The sequence below is a fragment of the Carassius gibelio genome, chromosome A2 (genome assembly GCF_023724105.1).
Source record: "Carassius gibelio isolate Cgi1373 ecotype wild population from Czech Republic chromosome A2, carGib1.2-hapl.c, whole genome shotgun sequence".
NCBI classification, from domain to species: domain Eukaryota; kingdom Metazoa; phylum Chordata; class Actinopteri; order Cypriniformes; family Cyprinidae; genus Carassius; species Carassius gibelio.
Window position 1 is genome coordinate 2160130 of NC_068372.1, and position 13476 is coordinate 2173605.

General features: G+C 38.3%; 1 protein-coding gene across 1 annotated transcript in view; it reads right to left on the bottom strand.

Annotated features, from left to right (window-relative positions):
• Nucleotides 1-299: 299 nt before the first annotated feature.
• The window catches only part of nyap2b (neuronal tyrosine-phosphorylated phosphoinositide-3-kinase adaptor 2b), a 133739-nt gene continuing 120562 nt past the window's right edge, over nt 300-13476 (bottom strand). The window contains exons 5-7 of the mRNA XM_052608632.1: nt 3161-4009; nt 2705-2820; nt 300-2618 (exon numbers count right to left, since the gene is read on the bottom strand). Coding sequence (XP_052464592.1) covers nt 2388-2618; nt 2705-2820; nt 3161-4009 — 1196 coding nt within the window. The 3' untranslated portion in view covers nt 300-2387. The remainder of the gene's footprint in view (nt 2619-2704; nt 2821-3160; nt 4010-13476) is intronic.

The window sequence follows — 13476 nt, forward strand, 5'->3', positions numbered from 1 at the left end:
CACTTATAGAGCCATCTACTCTTACCACAACCGGGGGGAGTACTCTGGGTTCGGGCCACATCCCGAGCTCGGAGCCCTCCACCCGGACAGCACGCCAAATACGCATAAACTTACGGTATTAATATACGTAGATGTGAACTCGTGAAAGGGCACTTTGGAGAGTAAGGGCAAAAAGGGCATGTGCTCTGCACAGGTTGAGCCCTACCTGTGCAAGTGCCTGGTGACAGCCATAATGCCAATAGGAATTTTCAAGAAGGTCACATGAATTTACCTAACTGAAGGAGACAAAGTACATTACAGAATTTTAAATTTTATATTTGTTTATTCATCTTGAAAAGTCTCTTGTGACAATCAGCATACTAATGGCACTGTACAGTTAAGCGAACACTCAGTGCAGTAAAAACAAAGGACATAGGCTTTTTGTCACAGTGCACATTTTAAATACAAAGATGATTGTTCATTGTTACTTTCCATACTGCAGCCTCTAGCCACAAGAGAGTGAATTACAACGTTTATTGGTGATCTGCATATAGTGGTAGCTTGACACACATACATAAAAAAAAACAGGCTACAACATGTAACCTCCATGTTTTTGAGACTATACCAAGTGCTACCTCGGTTGTTTATTCCTCTTGTCATCCAACCTATGACTACCTCACACAACCATATGAGTTAAATAAATGGACCATCTGTTTTATACAGTGTCTAAAATACTATTTTAGACATTTAATAATTGTATTTCTCCAAAATGCTTGTAAACCAGCAAACAATCCTCAATAACTCTCTCAGGGGGTTAGTCTACAGTCTTTACGACTGTGTTCACCCAGTGTGACCCAGTTACAGTGAGTACCGGTCTCCAAAGCAACACATTTTGTACAGGCATCAATTTCAAACATGGAGGTCAATGGAAGTAATGAGGAATTGGGGAGGTGAGGAAATTTTACTACAACATCCAAATACTTTGGCAATGCAGATGGTGCATTGGTTGTGCAAATGAATGACTACTTGAACTGATTTGAGAGGTTGAGGTAGAGGGACAACAGTGGGTATCCAGTTAGGTAATATGTGACAGAGGATTGTGGAATTGCAGCTCTTTTGTACAGCCTCTTTGTTTATGCAGCCATAATCCCTGTTACCTGGCCTTGAAGCCATAGGTCCTATATACTTGCAAATAGCTGAGAGCTACTGGTCATTGGTTTGTTTTGCTAATACAGACAGTTGTGTCTGTCTGAATTTTCAATTCCAAATCCAAATCTACTCCGATAACTTATGGTAAATTATGGCACAGCCATTCTTCACAAGACAATTACACAAAATCATCTCATTTTACAATTATCAGTCCATGTACACAATACTTAAAAATGCTGAGATTTTAAAAAATAAACAAAAACATATATATATATTACAGACTGTCATTCATCTCTGGGTGACTATCTGTGCACTTCTCAAAGGATTCTTAATGTCATCCGCCAGCTATTGCCACAGACCCAAAGAGGAGATGGCTGTCCCTCGAGATTTACACCTGTACGTCATGTACACACAGAGCTGTTACAACATCCCATAAAGGAGAAATTTTCTGTATTACACAGAAGAAAAAAAACATAACCTTTTACTATGTGCAATGACCTGATCTTAAATCAGTCATACTCTGAAAATTACTACTCACTTTAAATGACTAAAGAAATCAAAGGCAGAGCAAATGAGAATGTGGTTAAAAAAAATGAAACCTTTCTGAAGGCTTTTGAGAAATTCTTGATCTGTTTATGTTAGAAATTAAATAAAATTTATGCATTTAGCAGACGCTTTTATCCAAAGCGACTTACAGTGCATTCAGGCTATCATTTTTTACCTATCATGTGTTCCCGGGGAATCGAACCCCCAACCTTGCACTTGATAGAACTACACTCTACCAATTGAGCTACAGGAACACTCAAATAAGACATTCAAATAAATGATCTAATAATGTGTGCAAAGACAGCTAGAATGAAGCTAGCCCTAATCCAATCACCACAATGTCCAGTGTTTAATTAGACTTCATTAAGTATGGTAAAATACCACAGAAACGTCATTTTCAGAGTTATTAAAATAGAAAGGCAAGTACAAGCTGGATGAAAAGGTATAGATTGTGCATTGCGAGGTAAAAAAAAAAAATGGCAGCAACACATACAAAATCTTTGCATGGATAATGTTTGTAATTTAGAAAATATCTATTGATGCTAACTCATTAAAGAACATTGCATATAAAAATATTAAATATCAACAATATTACGAAAACATCATAAACTGCAAGCTCTGAAATATTGCTACAGTAATATCCTTTTGGTGGGTTCAAACCTGCTTGATAATGAAAGACAGCATGACCCTAAAATGCTCACAAATCCACAAATTCAAATGGCTGTGTCCCAGAAGACTGTAGTCTGAGTAGGGTAGGGGGGTGGGCTGTGCTTCTTTGCCACGTTAGTTTTTTTCCAGCTGGGAATTGTAGGCAGGCTTTCTTTCTTGCATGGGCTATGGTCAGGAAGACATTGTCGAGACCGTATCTCCCGGCAGAGGCGTTGTTTCCTCTCGATCATCTCCACCATGGTGCTGTCACTATACAACCATGGCATAGGGGGGATCTATTGGGCACATATAAAGAACATAGGTTGTCAAGTCTATGTAATTTTACAGCTGCACAAATAAGTACCATTATAAAGATGGGTACCTGTTGGACATCAGCTGGCTGTCTTTGAGGTGTGCCTTTTGGAGATGGTGATACTGTTGTAGAAGAAGAAGACCGTCCTACCTTTGGAACCATCTTCAGCTCTGCAAGGAACATTCCTACAAATGAACAAGAAACATCAGTTACGACAGTTATATTTTTCCACCTAAAAAGACCAGCCTTGACAAGCTTGAATTTCTGTGTTTTTCCAGAGTAAATCAGGCAAATTTTTGCTGGTTATTGCTAAAACTCAAAACAGCCAAATCGAGCTTTCCAGGCTGATTGGGCTTGTCTAGATTTAGCTAGTCTGAATACTAGGATTGAAGACCAAGTAGGTAAAGAAGTTGGTCAGAAACTTCATCAAATTAGCAACTCTTCTCAGGGACAGCACTCAAGACATGTTACTAACTAGTTGTGCTATTTTTTTTAGCTGGGCTGTAAAACTTATTCTGTTCTTACCAGAGTTTGAATTCCCCAACATTATATTTGGACTTGTGGAGGATTGTCCAGACCGAGTGGTTAATGCCATGGCTGAAGATCCAGACCTTGCATCTTTGTCCTGTGCTTTGGGTGATTCTGTGCTATAATTGCTTCTATCTTTCTCATCATACCAGGGTAAAGTCTCATTTGTGTGTACTCCTTTATCTTTACAGTCCCATTTGCTCATGACTTCATTACCATTGATGATCCTTTCCTTGCTCCCCCTCCGGCTGTCAGCACTGTGGTTGTTTTTCTCCTTGTCCTTCCCAGATTCTATGACATGCTTGTCACCATCTTTATCCCGTTGACGCTCCAAGCCTGCTCTACACAGATCTTTATTTGCGTGTCTGGGAAGAAGGTCTGTCCCATGGCAAACAATCTCTCGGCTGGCACATCTGTGGTCTGGGCCATTTTTAAGAAGATCTTTACTGTCTTGTCTGGGCAAGTGCTCTGGATCAACACAACCTCGCTCTTTACTGTCATGCCTGGCAAAAGGTTCTGCATTATTGCATCCCTTGTCTTTCCTCTCTCGATGAGGCAGTGCCTCATCTTTGCTCTGTTGTCGGGGAGGCAGCTCTGGGCAGTTATATCCCCTGTCCTTGCTGTCCCTTCTGGCTAATGGCTCAACATTACTATATCCACAGTCTTTGCTGTCATGTCGAGATAAGGCTTCAGTGCCATTTGGTTCTCTGTCTTTGCTGTCACGACGATGCAAGGACTTTCGATTGCTGCTTCGGTCTTTATCCCACTTGAATTCTTTGCTGTGATGGCTCCTCTCCTTATGCTCCCATTTGTACTCTGAACTGTGACCTTTTCCTTTGATTTCAACTAGAAGAGGGAGAAATTACAGATACTTCAGTGACTTAATCTCATGTTCAACAACTATGTGGCTATTCACAAAAATGTGTTCCAAATTTGTATTATTGCAGTATTGGAATTTAGTCACTAGGTGTCCCCATGATACCCAATGATTCATCAACCAAGTAGTTTTGTGTTCTTTGTACTGTCCATGGTTTTCAGTGCATCAGACATTTGTGAAAGGTGTGGCACACACCCAGATTTTTACATATGGGCTGCGCAATATATGTTATGTTAATCTGGATAAAGTGCATTGTTTCTTTAAAAAATATAAATACAATTCAAAAAGGTTAGGTAAGACACATTAACTTAAATTGGTGTGTTAGAACGAGAAGACTTTTATGTTATAACATTCATAAGACTAGACAGACCATTATCATTTTCTCTTATGTCATTCCAAACATGTAAGCACATGTATGATATTTTCAAAATTATCTCAGTGTTTTGAGTTCATGCAATAAAAATCACTGGGGTCCAGAGTTGTTTCGAACATTTTCATTTTCAGTGAACTGTACGGTAGAAGTTGTGGCCTAGTGGTTAAAAGATTTGACTCCTAACCCTAAGGTTGTGGGTTTGAGTCTTGGGCTGGTAATACCACGACTGAGGTGCCCTTGAGTAAAGCACTGATCCCCCAACTGCTTGCCTGGCGCCGCAGCATAATATGTGTGTGTGAGTGAGTGACATATCAGGACACAACTTTTTATAATGACATGGGTATGACACTGGTATTACAAGGAGAGGTTGACTTATGAGGACATAACCCATGTCCCCATTTTTTAAAACACAGTTTTTTTTTTTTGGGAGAAAGTAAAAATGCACAAAGTTTCCTGTGAGGGTAAGGATTAGATGTAGGGTTGGTGTAGGGCCATTCAATATACAGTTTGTACAGTTTAAAAACCATGGGATGTCCCCACTTTTCACAAAAACGAACGTGTGTGTGTGTGTGTGTGTGTGCGTGCGCGCACTTTGGATGAGTTAAATGCAGAGCACAAATTGGTCACCATACTTGGCTGTATGTCACATCTCTTTACTTTTAATGACTAAACAATATTTTGTGATTCTATGGTTGCAGTTTTGTAATGTGTAAGTGACGAGTGGGTTCATAAATAGGTAACACACTGTTTTCCATCAACAGCATGGACAGATAATACTCTCATCTCAGTGCAACCAGAAATTGTGCTGAACCCAGACCCTGGATTAGAAAACTTTCAGATGCAGCACAAGTGCAAGCCTTCAATAGGCCATATGGAATTGTGGACAATTAAACATTCAACAACAACAGATATTTACTTCATGAGTAGCAGGTAAAACCCAAAAGCCACACGGCAACCAGGCAAAACAATAAATGAGTTTTTGCATATGGATTTTTTATTTCCTTAAAGTCTAAAACACTAATTGAGAGAGCTTCCAGTTAAAGGCTTAATTAGATTTTTTTAAGTGTAATAAATCATACTGTAAAAATGGCTATAGTCATAGTTAAATATTAGTAAAATAAATAAAAAATCCTAGAGAAATCAATAGTATTGGTATCAGTGATAGCCGCCTTCAGTCATAAAAAAGATGCCATTAAACAAATATTAAAAATATATTGTCTTTATGTATCACAGTTCATGAATTCACCGTCTCTCTCTCGTCTGTGTTGGTGTGTGTGTGTGTGTGTGTGTGGGTGGGTGGAGCCGCTGATCACTGGGCTGATCAGCACCCCTATCATGATTGATCAGCACACCAGCTGCAGATGGTCAGCGCTGTCTATTTAGTCTCTCTGGTTGTGTCCAAATTCAGGGTCTACATCCTTCGGAGTACTCATTTGAAGGATGTTACGTCACAGCACCGCGACGAAGGCTGTCCAAATTTGTAGGATCCTTCAAATGCGGCCCACATAATTCTTTTCGGCAGAGTGTAATGGTGGATGAAGCGAGCGGTAGCGGAGTGGGAGAGGAGTATGCTTTTCGATGTAAGTTTTTTACTGTTTTACTGTCTTTTCAAAAAAATATATTTTTTCAGTTTTTTTTTTTTTTTTTTTTTTTTTTACATATGTACATTTATATGTAAAAAAAAAATGACTTTCGTAAACTAGGTTCTTCCTTACTGCCTGTGTGAATATCCCCTTACACACAGCTAATTTGTTAGTGATTGAAGCTGTTTTTAACGCTTCTAGGGACGAAAGAGAAGACAGTCTGAAAGTCCATTTTCCCGCTTCTTGCTTAGCGCTGTCACAGTTGCTAGGCGACAGAATATGAGCAACAGGTAAGGGAGGGAACTGAAAGAACGGTAGGCTGTCCAAATTCACAAACAACGACTTCCGGGTTTTGCGGTCATCGGAGGACCCCTCCTCCTTCAACCGGGTAGGAAGGATCATAAGGAGGATGTAGACCCTGAATTTGGACACAGCCTCTGTTTTCACCTTGTCTTTTGTCAGATCGTTGTTGTTCTGCTTCGTCTAGGGACGAAACGTCTGGATCTCTGCCGTCTTCACTCATCTCTTGGGATCTTCACGTCTGGACTGGGCTGTACTACAGCGTCCCTGTGTCACTAAGTGTTTACTTCCCTAGACGAAGCAGAAGAGACTGCTTCGTCTCAGTTAAAATGTGGTGTCCCTCAGGGGTCAATTTTGGGACCTCTGTTTTCATTGTACATGCTTCCCCTGAGGTCCATCTTTCAGAAGTATAGTATATCCTATCACTGCTATGCCGACGACTCCCAATTTTATTTTCCCTTGAGTATAGACAAGAACCGTGCATCTAACAATGCATTAAATTGTTTTAAAGATATAAAACAGTGGCTGGCAAGTAACTTTTTACAATTAAATGAGAGCAAAACGGAAGTTCGGATTCTTGGATCCTCCTTGTCCAGTCAACCTGGACTAGTTGTCGAGCTAGGCCCGTTAGCATCAAACATACAAGACCCTGTGAGGAACCTTGGAGTAATCTTTGACTCCTCCCTTTTCAACAAGCAGATTAGTGCCGTTGTAAAAAGCAGTTTTTACCAACTGAGACAAATTGCTAAAATTAAATCTTTGCTTTCCCCTTGTAACTTGGAAATTGTAATCCATTCATTTATTACATCTAGGTTAGGTTATTGTAATTCACTGTACAGTGGCTTGCCCCAAAATGCATTATCTCGTTTGAAACTTGTTCAGAATGCTGCAGCCAGACTGTTACTTGGATTAAGGAAAAAGGATCACATTACCCCAGCGCTGAGAAACTTCCACTGGCTCCCGGTCAAATTTAGGGTGGATTTCAAAATTTTGATGTTTGTTTACAAAGCATTATCTGGCCTCGCTCCCAAGTACATCAGTGATCTTTTGCATCCTTACTCTCCGACTAGAGCACTAAGGTCCTCTGACCAACTGTTACTGACGGTTCCTCGCTGCCGCTATAAATCTAAGGGTGACCACACTTTTTCGGTGAGGGGTCCGAAATTGTGGAATAGTCTTCCTCTCTATGTGAGGTCATCATCTTTAGCCATTTTTAAGTCTTCCTTGAAGACATATCTGTTCTCTGTAGCCTTTGAATAGATTATAAATTATGTGTTGATGTTGATAGAATTATGTGTTGTGTGTTTTTTTTTTTTTTTTTTTTTTTTTTTACTGTTTTTAAATTTTTATTAATTTGTAAAGCACTTTGGCTCAACCTCTGTTGTTTTTAAATGTGCTATATAACGGTTGACTTGACTTGAATGGACATTGTTTCATCTCATTATCATCATCTCTGTTTCTGCATTTACCAATAAACTCACTTTTACTTGCAATTGAATCCATCTTATCTTTTCATCACATTATGTTGTTTCTACATTTATTTGAAGATTGTGAAATCATTGCTATATAAAAGTATATTTAAAAAACTTTAATGTTATGTGGGATTATTCATTCATTCAATCTTTAAATTAATGTACAAACAAAATATATTTTTTATAACAAAAGGTATTCATAATTTTTATATTTGTATAATGGCATCATTTATTAATGACTGAAGACCATCTATCACTGACACTAAACTGACTACTCCGCTCCCCTAAAGTTTAGCGGTTAGCTCCATAAACTGTACACAAATTTGTGATTGCCTCAGTACCCTTTAAATTTCATATGAAATATGTACATATGAAAATGGCAGTAGACTTCAGTCGGCTCCCGCCCTGTCTTTCAGCGCATTCTTTTTCAAACCGCAGTGGCGCAGAGCAAGAAACAGAGGAAAAGGTGTGTGTTTATCATTAGATTTTTGAAACTAAGCAGTTTTTAGTCATAAATACAGTTTACAAAATATCATGGGGCAGTAATAAACGGTTCCCCATCTACTGTAGCCTAAGTTTTCACTGCGTTCACCCATCATCAACAATCACAATCCTCCAGTGAAAATGAAGCATACAGTATATGAATGCATATTTCTATGAAACTATCATGTTTTCATTTTCATTTAAAAATGTAACTTTCAATATAATCAGGGCTCATTAACTCCCCCCCTCAAACCATTCACTTTAGATTAATAATGTTGTGTATTATTTAAAATTTATTGTGTAAATTAAATATTTAAATTATCTACTTATGATAATTCATGAACTAAATAATGGTGATTGGCCAATCAGAAGTCGATACTGCAACAAGCTGCCACAAGCTGAAGCAAGTCTCTGTCATTTTTCATGCAAAATGCCTCAAGAGCAACTTTTGAAGTTGTTTAAAAAAAAAGACAACAGAAGGTATGATTTTTCCTTGATTAGAATGTAAATACATTCCCCTGAAATAATATCATTGAGCTGTATGTGTGTCTGTCAGGGACTGAGAGATGATAGGAGAGCTGTCAGGGACTGAGAGATGATAGGAGAGCTAGAGTAGAGCAAGTATGTCACTGACTTTGCAAAAAAACAAACAAAAAACATATCTTGAGACTCCAGAAGCATTCACTGCGCGATGAAGCTTAAAAGAATGCAGTCAGAATTCCCTTATAATTCAAGCTATGAAAAAAAAAGAAATGTATGCAGGGCTGTATTAAGACCTCACTGGGCCTGGGGGTATGACTTATTGCAGGGCCCCCCATCACATTAATGAGAAAACACCACCGTTTTTCCATATTCAACTATGTTCTTCCCTTAACTTAGTCGAGTTGATACATACTTCTCCCATCTCAGTGTGTGCACTCAATCACTGTAGCGTGCTGCGCCACTATGCTAGTGTTTAGTTTAGCACCATTCATTCCTAGGATCCAAACAGGGATGAATTTAAAAGCTACCAAACACTTCTGTGTTTTCCCTATTTAAAGAGGGCTACATGAGCAGTTGCACAATTAAGTATGGTGATACAAAATAAACAGTGGGATTTCCTAAGCAGATAAAAATGATGCCTATAATGTGTGGTGAAAGAGCACTTTGCAGCACTTTGACCTCTGTGCACTAATATCATCATTCCTGAAAACTTGGATCCTAAGGAATGAATAGTGCTAAGCTAAATGCTAGCATATGGCCGCTGCTCGCTACAGCAATTGAGTGCACACACTCAGACGGTAGAGGTACGTATCAACTCGTCTAAGTTGAGGGAAGAACAGTGGAACATGGAAAAATGGTGGAATCTCAATTTTTCAATTCTGAAAATCTGAACGGATACTTTTTCCATTGATTAGTTAGGTTTGTTAGGGTAGGACAATATTTGGATAAGATACAACAATAAAAATGAAGAAAATTGCCTATAAGTTGTCCAAATGAAGTCCTTAGCAATGCTTAATATTAATCAAAAATGAAATTTTGATATATTTACAGTAAGAAAATTTACAAAATATCTTCATGGAACATGATCTTTACTTAATGTCCTAATCATTTTGAACCATACAATGTATTTTTGGCTATACAGTATACCCAAGCGACTTAAGGGTCATATGTATATATAAACAGTAGGTGGCCAACCAGAGTGTGCTTTCTACTGCCACGAGTGCCGGGTCTGCAAATTGCATTTGCAGATTTTGACCGCTGAGTGGCGCTTTAACCACACGTTATCAAACAAACGCATCAAAGCACATTTTAGCAAATAGCCATCAGCTTTGCCTGGCCGATGTGTTACATTTGATGACTTCATGTCAATAGTCCCACATATTAGACCTATGTTTGCAACAAGTACATTTTTAATTTATATTTTAAAATCCTTTAATAAAACAGCATGCATTTTTGACATGCACATACTTTGTTATTCATTACCTGTAGCTTATTTTGACAGAGAACTGCTTGGGGAAAAGATATCTGTTTGTACACTTTTTGTTGCATTTTATGAATTATTTAATCTATTTTAGTAAAATGGCACTGTATAACTTTTCTCCCATTATTTAGGCCTAACTAAAACAAGAAACAAATAAATTAAACAAAAAATTGGCCATAATTTAGCTAAATCACTGAAACTGAAAAGAATGGATGGATTAATAAAACGTCCTCACGTCCTCACGTTTGAGCAAGGCATCGAACCCCCAACTGCTCCCCGGGCACCGCAGCATGGCCAAGAGGGTCTGGCTGAAAGACTTGCACTTGCATTCTCAGACTTGCACTCTCAGACACTTGCACTTCCGTTAGTGATGTCACTTGCAGTTTTTATTTTATTGATTTTTTTTACGTTTTGTTTGAATTTCCCAACATTTTATAACAGTAGCCAGGTGGCGAAGACAAGAAAAAAAAAAACTAAATTACAATGTCACCTGCAATCGCTACTTTCACTCTCTGCTACCTGTGACACTTGCAATCGACACAAATCGTGCTGGTTGCCAATGGAGACAAGAAGCTGTGGTGGTGAATAAACGCAACGCGCAAAGTTTTGCGTTAAGCATTTTTCCATATAGAATAAACTGTCTACAACTTGTCTATATCACTGTCTTTGTCCATTAAGCTACATTATGTGTTTTATTTATAATGATTTTCTATAGGAGGAAAACGTTTAATGTACAATTTAACGCACTGCGTTCTGTACTCGTCTGCCTGCCTGTATTGAGCTGATCCTTTTAAAATCACTTAATACATTTCATAATGCACGTTCATATTTGCTGGTCTGTATGTACTTTGAGTCAACAACAAGACATATAGGCTATGCCTACTGAATTGTCTTTATCATCTTAGTCTGTTATTAGGCCACACTAAGTGCTTGCATTGTGTTCATAGCCATCTGCTTGCCTTATTGTACATTAAATAATAACTATATATCGAATTTGGTCTTTTCATTGAAGTTAACGTATCCCAATACATTATGCCATATTAAGTGTTTGTTTTTTTCTACAGGAGGAAAACGCTTAACGAAAAACTTTGTGTATAGTAGTAGGCCTACTAATTTAGTTTTAATCGTTTAATCAATCACCACCACAGCTTCTTGTCTCCATTGGCAACATGCACGATTTGTGTTGATTGCAAGTGACGTCATAGGTAGTGGAGAATGCAAGTAGCGATTGCAAGTGACATTGTAATTTAGTTTCTTTTTTCTTGTCTTCACCACCTGGCTACTGTTGTAAAATGTTGAAAGATTCAAAAAAAAAGTTATCAATAAATAGAAAAAAAAATAATAATAATAAAGACTGCAAGTGACGTCACTAGCGGAAGCACAAGTGTCTGGGAGTGCAAGTCTGAGAATGCAAGTCTGAGAGTGCAAGTGAAAGTCTGCAGCCAGACCCTTCTCTAAATGGCTGCCCACTGCTCCGGGTGTGTGTTCACAGTGTGTGTGTGTGTGTTCACTGCTCTGTGTGTGTGCACTTTGGATGGGTTAAATGCAGAGCACAAATTCTGAGTATGGGTCACCATACTTGGCTGAATGTCACTTTCACTACACTTTCACTAACAGGCAATAGGAATAACCGCAACCTAGAGAGGATTGTGAAACAAAATCGAAAAAAAAAAATGTGGAAGCGGAAGATGCGATATGCCAGAACAAACAATGCAGAAGAGTTGAAGGCCAATATCAGAGCAACCTGGGCTCTCATAACACCTCAGCAGTGCTACAGACTGATCGACTCCATGCCACGCCGCATTGCTGCAGTAATTCAGGCAAAAGGAGACACAACTAAGTATTGAGTGCTGTACATGCTCATACTTTTCATGTTCATACTTTTCAGTTGGCCAAGATTTCTAAAAATCCTTTTTTGTATTAGACTTAAGTAATATTCTAATTTTCTGAGATAAAGAATTTGGGATTTTGCCTTTGTTGCCAGTAATAATAATCAAAATTTAAAGAAATAAACAATTGAAAAATGTCAGTTTGTGTGTAATGAATTAATATAATATACAAGTTTCACTTTTTGAATGGAATTATTGAAATAAATATTATAATTATATGACCAGCACCTGTATTTTTTATAATCCTACTACTCAAAATATTCAAGATATATGTGTGTTGTTGATATGGACTATGTTGCTGAGAGTTATGTTCTCTGTGAACCTTGCATTGCGATGTACCTGAGAGAAAACAGAGTTGACCATCTGATTTTCACCAGTATTGACATTGGCTCTTGTTGTGTTATAATGGAGTATATATAGAGTTATATAGAGTGCCTCTTCCACGCCAGTTTCTAGCTATCAGAAATACTGATGTGTGTTCCGAGTTTCGTGAAATTCTAAGTATGTTATATGCCTCAAAATCACCTGAGAAGTATTCCAGTTTGACATGTTGCCGCAGCAACAATATTTTTATATATCAATATCCCCCTTGCAGATTTATATCGGCTGTGTTTTAACATTATTCTGATGAAGTTTGAAGCAAATAGAGTAATAATAAGATGCTGAATTTAAATCATTTTGAAAATGACACACTTCCTTCTGCCAGTTGGTGGCGCTATAAATTTGACTCCTAATAGTCACATATATGCGACCGACATTATACATCAAATAATCTGATGAAGTTTGATTAAAATCAGGTAGTGTATGTGGATGCTATTAGACACGTCCTGTTTCTCATTTCTCGCCATAATTTCAACACCTCGCCATGAGCAAACCGTTCGAGATATCAAAAATCCCCTGGCAATTTTTCATCCCCAATTTCTTGAGATCATGTTGACCGAGTTTGGTGGCAATCGTCTAAAAAACCTATTTCAAATTCCAGAACATGCATTTTTTACATAACTCTAAATAGCTGACTTCCTGTTGGGCGGAGCCTATGACATGCAATACGAAAGTTGTTCGGCACATTGAGATCTATATGTGTACTGAGTTTCATATTAATATGTACAAGTGTGTGTGAGCTATACATCAAGATATCTGACTGTGTTCTAGGGGGCGATGAAGAGCCCCTGTAACACGCCCGGGTTTCAGCCTCTGCAGGCTCCTAAAGGCCACATATTCCAAGGTGTGTGCAAATTTTCAAGAGTTTTGAGTATGTTGAGGGCCCCAAAGGCCCCCAAAACTTTGACGGAAAATACGAATAATAAACCCTAAGTAGCCAACATCATGTTGGGCGGAGCCTATAAAATGAAATACGAAAGTTGTTTGTATTA